The sequence below is a fragment of the Oryzias melastigma genome, linkage group LG17 (assembly GCF_002922805.2).
Source record: "Oryzias melastigma strain HK-1 linkage group LG17, ASM292280v2, whole genome shotgun sequence".
NCBI classification, from domain to species: domain Eukaryota; kingdom Metazoa; phylum Chordata; class Actinopteri; order Beloniformes; family Adrianichthyidae; genus Oryzias; species Oryzias melastigma.
In genome coordinates, this window is record NC_050528.1 from 16,587,640 (window position 1) to 16,598,604 (window position 10,965).

The 10,965-nt window shown below is 39.7% G+C and overlaps 1 protein-coding gene across 4 annotated transcripts in view; it reads left to right on the top strand.

The window, feature by feature from the left end:
• Positions 1-10,367, top strand: part of LOC112144458 (homer protein homolog 3) — a 41,888-nt gene extending 31,521 nt beyond the window's left edge. For 3 of the 4 annotated variants that reach the window (XM_036216451.1, XM_024269008.2, XM_024269007.2), the window contains 3 exons: positions 823-903; positions 5,864-8,665; positions 8,814-8,848. In XM_036216451.1, the coding sequence (XP_036072344.1) occupies positions 823-903; positions 5,864-6,049 (267 nt within the window). In that variant the 3' untranslated portion in view covers positions 6,050-8,665; positions 8,814-8,848. Of the gene's footprint in view, positions 1-822; positions 904-5,863; positions 8,666-8,813; positions 8,849-8,959 lie in introns of those variants that run through there. The other variant, XM_036216452.1, reaches the window with a different exon arrangement.
• The last annotated feature ends 598 nt before the right edge of the window (positions 10,368-10,965 follow it).

The following is a 10,965-nucleotide window of genomic DNA, read 5'->3' on the forward strand; positions in this document are numbered from 1 at the left end:
TTTGATGGCTTGCTGTCCCACATTAGTCCAAGGAGAAAAAAATAAAAACTATTGTGACAATGTCTTGATGAAAATAAGAAAAACATCATAATGTCCATTAGGAGAATAATCAGATTCTGAGCAATGTTTGTCTTGTCTTGAACGGCACTTCTTCTGCGTTTCTGTCAGCAGACAGCAGCAAATACTGGTGAAAACAACCACTAAAAGTCAATGGTGAGGTGAAAATAACGAATATAGAAGTCTATTTGTGTCTAAAAAAAACGAAATATAAGTCGCACCCCTGGTCAATCTATGAAAAAAACAGCGACTTATAGTCGACTCAAACACTACTGTGGCTTTATGTATGAAACAGCATGTTGTTGGTGTACACATCTCGCTAAAGGGAAACCTTTATCAATACTTCGTTATGAATTCACTAGGTTGAATAAAAACAGGAGTTAACTGCTAACTAATTCTTTACATATCCTGTTACCAAATGATCTAGCAAATGCAAATTCCCCTATTTTTGTTCCATTTAACTTTCCCTGCTCAGCACGTTATCAGGTTATGAAAGAATAAGGACAACCTACTTTATTTTATTAATAAGATAAAACTGTAAAACATTTTTGTTAAAATGTTGACTTATTTTCTAAGTGGTAAAACTGTATGCTGTTGATTTTAAGCTTTATAGAATGTTATGATTGTCATTGATCTTGTCATTTGTGCTTTTGTTAAACTGCTTCCATGTTACCTGAAAGAAAATAAAAATAAAAAATCATTACATTTCAGCACAACAAAGACAATTTGTTATACATATAATAGGTTCTTGTTATTCTTTTTCAGGAAATTCACATTTTACAGAGCAAGAAAGTCGAGTACCATGAAATGGAGCATGAGCGGGATAAGGCCATCCACAAAATGAGGGTAGGAACAACTGTTGTAGCAAAGAAAAGCAGGTCTGTTAACTTGCAAAAGAAAGTAGTAAGATGGTATGGGGTCTTCAGTAAAAATAAGACCTGGTTCTCACTGACTTTTCTGGTATTAAGGTATTATGGTATTTTTCATTATCATTATTTATCATCTTTGTGACAACGGACATGTACAGTATGGGAAGAACTGAATACAATATAATATAGCAGAATTTATTCACAATAAAACTGATTATTAAATTAAAAAAATAAACTTTTTCATTAAAAAAGTTATCAACAGTGGAGATAAAAAAAAACTAAACTTAATAAAAGTACCACCAAAACACAAAATGGACATATATGGTTCATCCTCATTTAAATAAAACTTAACTTATGACTGAATAGCAAATGAGTGAGTCAAGCTTCCTTTTAGAAACTTTTAATCTAGTACTTGCCAAACTTTGTTTACCAAAAACCCAAAGTCCGGCCTTCTCACATGCAAAATCAATAAGGTGTTTGAAGTCCAGAGTTCTTGGCAACTAGAAATGGGATTTATGGCTCTTATAGAGAGCGAAATCATGCAAAAGCTCCTGCTGAAACATTTTAACAAAACGCTCAAACTCATGAAAACAACTCCAGAACGAAGAATCAGCACATACCCTGTGAATGCATGAAACTCAAGGGAGGGAGGAAAAGAGAATGACTGAAGAACAGTTTCCTGTTGACCACAAGTTGATTCCCATCGTTCACATTCCTCTTATTACTTTTTCCTACTTTTTTGGCATCCTGATTTTTGAGGCATATCATCTCTATCTCACATATTGTGGGAATGTCTGTCACAAACGGCATACCTGCGCTTCCATCGGAGGCACAATCCAGACAGACCGTACCGTTTTATGATAAACATGGGGGGTCCTGCAGAATTGTTTTCCAAAACAAATGTACGCGCACCCCTCTCACCCTCCACTGTTGGTTTCTCCTCCAAGCTCGGGTCCTCTACCTGAGGCCTGGGAGCTTGAGAGTCCTGCTGTTTCTTAGCTGTTTCTAGCTCTGCTCTGGACTGAGATGTCTGAGGTCTATCCAGGGATCTGCTGCAGCCACTCCTCCAGTTTGGAGGTAACAGTCCTGAGTGCTCCAATTACCACGGGCACCACTGTCACCTTCACCTTCCAAGCTTTCTCCAGTTTCTCTCTGGTATTTCTCCAGTTTCTCATGTTCCTTCTGCTTGATGCTACCATCGCTTGGTACTGCCACATCCACCACAACAGCTTTCCTCTGTTCTTTATCCACCACTACGATGTCTGGTTGGTTCTCCATTACCATCCTGTCAGTCTGTATTTGAAAGTCCAACCAGATCTTTGCTCTCTCATTCTCTACCATTTTCTGAGGTGTTTTTCATTTTGACTTTGGGGTTTCCAGTCCATATTCTGTCACATGTTTCTGTATACAGTATTATTCCAGCTACTTGGTTGTGATGCTCCATATGTGTTTTCCCAGCCAGTATCTTACAGCCTGCAGTTATGTGCTGGATTGTTTCCTCTTTGCACAGCCTACGCCTTGGGTCTTGTCTGGTGTGGTAGATCTGAGCCTCTATCGCTCTGGTGCTCAGCAACCTGGCGGCACATAATGGACCCAAACATAATGTCCCAGAGATGTTCTATTGGGTTTAAGTCAGGGGATGGTGAAGGCCATTCAATTGTTTCAATTCCTTCATCCTCCAGGTACTGCCTGCATACTCTTGCCACGTGAGGCCGGGCATTGTCGTGTATTAGGAGGAAACCAGGACCTACTGCACCAGCGTAGGGTCTGACAATGGGTTCAAGGATTTCATCTGGATACCTTATGGCAGTCAGAGCACCATTTCCTAGGCAGTAGAGGTCTGTGTGTCCCTCCATGGATATGCCTCCCCAGACCATCACTGACCCACCACCAAACCTGTCATGTTGAACCACGTTGCAGGCAGCATAACGTTCTCCTTGTCTTCTCCAGACTCTTTCACGTCTATCACAGGTGCTCAGGGTGAACCTGCTCTCGTCTGTGAAAAGTACAGGGCGCCAGTGGTGGACTTGCCAATTCTGGTGTTCTTGAGCAAATGCCAGTGGAGCTCCACGGTGCTGGGCAGTGAGCACAGGGCCCACTACAGGACGTGGGGCCCTCAGGCCACCTTCATGAAGTCTGTTCCTGATTGTTTGGGTAGAGACATTCACACCAGTGGCCCTCTGGAGGTCATTCTGTAGGGCACGAGCAGTGCTCAGCCTGTTCCGCCTTGCACAAAGGAGCAGGTATGGGTCCTGCTGAGGGGTTGAGGACCTTCTACGGCCCTGTCCAGCTCTCCCAGAATAACCACCAGTCTCCTGAAATCTCCTCCATGTTCTGGAGATTGTGCTGGGAGACACATTAAACCTTCTTGCTGCAGCACGTGTGGATGTGCCATCCTGGAGAAGTTGGACAACCTGTTCAACTTCTGTAGGGTTAAGGAATCTCCTCATACTGCCAGTAGAGATAATTATCAAGCCAAAATCAGCACGAGTGGAAAACCAGCCAAAAAAGATCAAGAGGGAGAAACTTGAAATGACCTCCACATGTAACACCAGTCCTGTTTGGAGGGTTTTCTAATTGTTGCCACTGAAGTGCACCTGTTGTTAATTCCATGAACACCAATACAGCTGAAATTGATTAACGAGGCCCTCAGCTGCTTAACCAACCAGAACATTATCAGACAGGTTTAATTCAATTCATGACAGGCCCAATAAAAAAAGTGTTTCTTTAATTTTTGTGAGCAGTATATATTGGTTTATGACTTACAGGAAGGATTTTTTCTGTTTTATCAGTCTTCCGTAGAATCATCCATCTTTTTTCCCCCTTTTCGGCGCCCCAGTCCACAATCACACACATACACAAAAACACAAAGGTTACCCAGGTGAAAAATACATGAATCATTACAAACTTTATTTTTTACTGCACTCCATGACTGGCCATATAATGCATCTTCATCACTCAACATTGTTTGATTATGACAAAATACTTTTCAGTATTAAAAAAATGAATAAATTCCCCTCAACAAATAATGTTCAATAATTATGGTTATTAAAATAAAGTGCTGTTTATTTCCAACACTGTAAATAAAGCCAAACTGGTACATTTAAGGCGGTTCAGGTCCCTTAACTGCTTCAAAAGTAAAAAAAAAACCTCACAGATTGTTGAGAGAACGAGTGAAGGAGTGCAGCCTTTCCAACCTTTCCTTGAACATAAAAGTGTGATGAAGAAGTGTAGGAGGGTGAAGGAGAATGCTTGATTGTGGGCGCTTTATTAGACAGTCTGCACTGCAGCACTGAAACCCTGTATCCACACACGCTCAATAAACAAGGATTTCAAGGTTAATCGCTACAATGTTGGTCTTTCTCACATCACTCGGATCCATCAGGTTTATGAATTATAATACAGGTATTTCGGTGTGGAGTACAGCAGAACTGTTGCTTGCTTTACTACTATTACTTTGACTAAGGGTACATGCAGTCCACAAGCAGTGCCCGCTGATTTGTTTTAGAGACAACAACAAACATTAATTTGATTGTTATTTTTTCCCTCCTCGGAATAAGTCTTAAAACTGGGTCACAGAGACACAGAAGTACCGCTGAAAGCAGCCATCATTCAGACAGCTCCTGTTGTAAGGGGGAGCTCACTGTACCGAGAGATTCTGAGAATGATCTCATGAACGCAGACATGGAGATGAGATTACAGATACTTTGGTAGAGTTTGTCAAAACGAATAATCCTGATCTCTCAACATCAACTTTGTCTGCCATGAATTGTAAATGAGACATGCACAACAATCAGGATAAAATCATTGGGCTGTAGCTCCTCCCACACGCATCTGGGGCATCATGTTTATGAATGTATGTAGCGAATTTGCTGCACATCCAAAGAGAATCGGCCAACACAAATTCGAACAGCGTGTTTGGTGTGAACGCGGCATTAGAGCAACAGAGATACAGATGCTGCTGGACAACAATCTTGCAGCAACCAGAATGTTTCCCTGTGGAAGGAATTTTATTTGAGAGACTCGGTGAGGAACCGATCAATTTAAAGTTATAGCAGATTTACTTGAACTACTTTGAAGTAGTGTTGTAGCTGTAGAAGAGTCAGGCAGCAGACGATTGCAAAAACAAGGACGTTTCCTCTCCATATTAACTTCTGAGAACTTTTAAAAACTGAAACTAAAGATCTGGAGCTACTCTAGAAGGATTATCTACAGTTTATTACATTTACTGTATGTTAATTTTGCCTGAGTAATCACTCAAAGTAATTACTATCTTTTTTATGTGGTTTAAGTGAAATATAATTCTATGTAGGCCTTTGATTAATATCAGAAACAGCTTTATTGCCAAGTACGATTTGACCCATAAGAAGAATTTGTCTTGGTGATGATGGTGCCTACATCAAATAAGTCAAAACACAGTTTAAAAAATATTACAACAGAACATAAACACAAATTGTTTTTGCAGTAAAAGAAAAATAATGATAAAAAACACAATAACAAACAGCTACGTACAGAAAAAGTGTAAGTGAATCGTAATCCAGACTGACGCTAATGTGACGCATGTCCTGGTTCTGTCAATGTGACAAAAGAGACGAGAATCAGAGGTGGAGGGGGTGTCAGGGGGGTTCTGGGTATTATTGATAAGGCTAACAATGGACAAAAAAAACTCTGCAACAAAGACTTTATAATTCTTCAATGCTAATTTATTGTAAAATGTCCTCGGGTGCTTTGAAAGGTCCTTCAAATATAATGGAATATTATTATTATTAATACTATTAACTATAGTTTTCACTTTTCTGCAACGGAATTTTCAATCCCATCCATTTTCAAAGCACTACTGACTGTCAGAAGCATTTATGCATAGTAATGAACTAGCAAAAGTTATGTTAAATTGTTCTAAAATCTCACAGCTTTTCCATCTGTGTTTGTTTACGCAGGAAATGGAAATGCGAAACTCAGAGTTGGAGCGCCGAATCCAGAACACGGAGCAGAACCTGAGTAACTCCCTAGAAGAACGGGATCGCATGGACACAGAGATCCAGAGGGCCATAGAAATTCTGGACATTAAGATTTTTGACCTTAATGATTTACGCCAGAGCCTTGTTAAGCTTCTAGTCAAATAAAAATGGAGGAGAAATGGAAAATCCATCTAAAACTAAGGATTCTGAAGCGGTACACTAAAGAACAGCTCACATCATTATGCAAGTCATGCTTTATCTCTTTACTCGTGTTGCTTGATGTTTTTAGGAGCATAATTCAGTACAATAAACCTAAGTGCTTAAATAAGTTGCATATTTAAATTGTTGCTTTTGGATTTTAATGTTAGGACATTTGCAAAATCAAACGCAATGTAGGAGCATGGACAAGAGGCCTTGTTATGATAACTTTAGATAAGCAATAAAAAGCAAATAAAGTAATAAGGATTTCATTTTTCTTTAGATTAAACTAGTTAAGAGACAACAAACATTTTTAGAGAATAATAAAGTTTAGTTGAGGAGCTCAACACATAGTTATGCAAATACAAAAAATAAACTAGGAGTTCTGTAGGAGAGGATAAATGGGACCTGATGTGTAAATACGCTTTATATGATCAGATAATCAAGAATTAATACACATTTAGGTCACATGACTAATTTAATAAGAAATTGGTGGGGGGAGTTTACTACTTTTTGGAGTTTTCCTTTTCATCTATTATTTGCATAATGCATATAATGCAAAGAAAGACAAAAATAGTAGTAAGTAAAAAAGTAGTAAACTTCCCCCACATGAAGTAGGGATGTTATGATTGTAAATGCATCTCGAAAAACAAAATCTTAGCTTAATGGAAAGCCTATAAAAGGTGCCACATTTATAGGGAGCATGTATGCGTGCTCAGGCCCGGACCGAGGCTGCATGGCGCCCTAACCGAAAAGGTATTCACCATTTATTTTATTTTCCCTTCTGCTGTGAACAAAACTACTCTTTTGTCTAATTGACAACCTCAACGAGGATTCATCTGCAATTCTTGTCTGTGTTTTTGAAGCCTTACTACTGACATTAGTGAACAGGTATGTCAGCTTATTGACAGTCATGGTTCAGGTGAAAATAAAACAAGGAATGTAGACACTTTTTTTAACTGTCATGATTTTGTTAATTTGCCACAGGTAAAACCAACTAAATGCAAGATTTTGAATAAAATCGGAAGGTTGGCATTGTAATCAGAAGGCAGCAGTTGTATGTTTACAGGCTGCGCAGAAAAAAGTCCAAATTTTATGGTGAACGGACGACTGTTTGACATCGGTCAGTGGCCGCCTGGACACATTTTGAAGTTGTGCGGTGGCAGTCCAGTAACAGGCGGGTGGCAGGAAGGCAGCAGTGCGATAATTGACTGAAAGGAGGGTCTGCAAGGTTCCCAAAATAGTCTGATTATTGCCTGATTTCAGATTGCCACCTCCCTGCCCCTGTGCTGCCGCCCCACTGCCACTGTCTGACTGTTAGATATTGTACAGTAGTAGAATGTGCCCTCGATGAGGGCTGTTGGCATGGGACGGGGGCTTGGCGATGACCAGTCCAAATGAGGAGACGACATTGATGCTGTACAAAACTCATCACAGCTTCTCAGAGACCTGCATATCAATGAATTGATGTCAAGAAAAGACAGAATATTGTGCTTTTTAGGAGGCATGTGGTCTGAAAATGTGTAAACTTGTAAATTGACAAGATCGTAAAGAGTGCTCAAAATCTGAGATGTGAGTGCCATTTGCAGTTTTCTGTTTCTTTTTGAGTCAAAGCCAGAAAGAGCGGCAAAGCCAAAAAAGACAACCCAGTTATGTGTACCTGTTAGTGGAGCGACCAGCGAGATTAATATGTCCACAGCAGAAAAAAGGTCTTATCTCCGTCTCCCTCCAGCCAGATGTTACGTTATGTTACTATTATGATTTGTACCTGAACTAAAGAAAGAATTAATAAAACTTTGAAATATAAAGAAGAAATAACTTTTTTCATGAATACATGTTTTGTTACTTTAGAAAAAAGCAGACACAAGTTCTAAAAAAATATGACAACCTTTGCAACCTTTGCTTCGTACCATGGTCCGAGTGAATACTCGATTCTGATTGGCTGCTAGGTGTGTATTAAAAAGTGATAATGCACACCTAAAAAAGAATTCCAGATACACCTCAAACAGTCTGTATTACTGCGCAGGCTTCTTTAACAGTAAAGTTTCTCTATTCTCATCGCTCCCTTGCGGCTCCACCTCCTTTGCCACTGTCTTTTGCATGGAGCTCTCCCTGGAGCGCTGGCTCCCAGTCACAGCAATAGCACGAGGTCCTGGACGTTGAGAGGAACCAGTTGAGGTTGCTCAGGAATCTGGTCCGGATGCATCCTGGACGCCTCCTCGGGGAGGTGTTCTGGGCATGTCCCACTTAGTGTAGGTCCTGAGGAAGACCCAGGACACGCTGGAGAGACTACGTCTCTCAGCTGGCCTGGGAACACCACAGGGTCCCCTCAGAGGAGCTGGAGGAAGTGGCCAGGGAGAGGGAAGTCTGTGTATCTTTGCTTAGACTGCTGCCCCCTCGATCCGGATGATTGGAAGAAGATTGATAAATGGATGATTAAATTAAGTTTCCATATTTTTTCAATTTAATATTCCAAAGCTGTTTTGAAGACCTCACTGACCCACGCATCGGACCCCCCAGCTGGGCTTCCGTTCCAGACCGTCGCTGAACAGGTTGAAAAGTTCCTCCATCAAGACCAAATCTGTAAGACCGCTAAAAAGATCCGGATCTGTTAAGATTTACTGTTGTCATCAGTTATTTGGAAAATAACAGAAACTAAGAAATGCTGCAATTTTGTGTTGCTAAATTCTGCTCTAATTTTTCTTCTTTTGTCTCTTGCTCACCAATGCAGCGTGTCTGAAGATGGAAGCTGTCCTGTCATCCAGAGTATGTTCCTTTGCAGACATTTGTGTTAATTAATATTCAAATGAAGTTCTTTCACAATAACAGATCCAAATGGAGACGAACGAAAATGATAAAACAGTCAAATGTTTGCAGAAAAACGGCTCAAAAAAGGAAGACTATGCTGAACCTGAGAGAAGCCAGACATCTCTGAAGGAGGTCTATCATTTTTCAGATATTTCTGAAGATGAAGAGGTTTACTCAGAGGAGCACAGTGGGAGGAAGGTGGATGTTTCTGTCCAAAAACAAGACATAGTCACTGAAAGCCAAAGATTCATCGCTGATGACGACACTTTTCTGATGGAAAATGAAGGTTCTTCATCAAAACCGTCTGAGGAGGATCTGTCTCAAGCTTTCAACTGTTCAGAAAAGTCAGCAGAAAAGTCGACTGGTAAAACCCAACAGTCTGAGGTCGATACATGCAGAATCAGAGAAGATTCAGGGATGCTTATGGGCAAACCTTCCTGGAAATTCTGCACAGACCAGAATGTTCAAGGCCAAAGTGATGTGGTCTTTAAGAAGTTAGAATCAGTTGAAGAAACCAAAGGAAGTGAATTTCAGAAACGCAAAGCTTCCAGTAGTTTTAGTTCTAAAGAAAACACGAAGAATAAAGAAGAGATGAATGTATTCCAGGTCAAGGATCCTATGAAGGATCAGATAACCTCTGAAGAGTCGGATGCTTTTATGGACCAAGATGAGACAAGATGCAAATCTATTAGAGATCTTAACAAAGAAAACTATCAGCTAAATACTCCAACAACATGTTGTACAAGAGACATGAGCAACAAGACAACTTGTAAAGAAGTAGACGATGAAACAGGAAAAAACTCAAATATGGAAAACATTGATAGTAGACATTTTACTGCATCCATGAAGGATGACTTGTCCAGTAAACTAAATGAAGAAAGATCATGTTGTCTTGATTCCAAGACAATGAGCTCAAGAATGACACCAGTTGTACCAATAAATGACTGTGGATTCCCTCAGAGAGGATCAAGGTCAAGAGGAGGCGACTAAAGAAACGTCGACTGCAAAGAAGGAAAGCAGAGAATCGAGAATGGTGAGAAACAAAGACGCAACTAGAAACGAAAACCCAGAAACACATGACTTCTCAACTGTAGAAGTTTCTGAAATGGAGAGTTTGTGTCCAGAAGAAGCTTATAAAGAAGAATTGGAGAGTGGGGGATCTAAAATAGATGAGTTGGCTGGTCACTCCAGAAGAGAGAGCCATAAACCGCCAGTTAAAAGAAAAATCCTCCTGAAAGCTGAGGAGCCAAAAAGAAAAGTCTCTAGATTCTGTGAAAAAGAAAGTCAGGACAGAAGAGAAAAGGGGTTAGTTGGTACGATCCAAAGGATTCCTGAAGAACTCTGTGCAGAAGAAGCAGGAAGAGGAGGAACGGCAGATGGAGCATGGAATGATGGGATTGTGGATCTACAGAAGCTCTATTATTACATCAAACTGAAAATGAATGTTATAATTGTACACCCATTGAAATAATTTTACAAACACATGTTAGTGTTGGACTACATTTATTTTTAGACTAGACTTGAGCTCCCTCTTTCTTATTTCATATTAAGACATGTTGAAAAAAGGACTTCTTTTTATCGATTAATATTTACATTCAAGATTCTATTTTATGTTTCGACTTCCGATAAAGAGAGCACCGCCACTTCTTGTTGTCCACTTAAAGCACTGGCGGTAGGGGCGTCAAGTTTCAATGTTAAGTCAATGTACAGATGCAATCTTAGGTTGCGCGGCGCCTCACTCTAGCAGCAGTCAGCTTTGAGCTCATTACATTTTCAGTGACTTGAAAAAAAATCCTACACGGCTGCTCGTGTAACCCAGTAGAGAAAAGCCCTTAAAAAAAAGATCTTTATGAAAGTATAAAATTAGAATAAAATAGATAAATATAAAATTAAAAAAGAATAAAAATATATATTTTTTAAAAAGGGGTTAAAACTGTTTAAAGGTTTAAAGATTCACTTTGTTCTGTTTTGTTTGAAGTTTTATGAAAAAAAGAAGGGAAATTGTAAACTGGATTTTATTTTACAAGTTAATGGACTTTTATTTTGAAAGATGCGTGTTTTCCTGCTGACGCAGT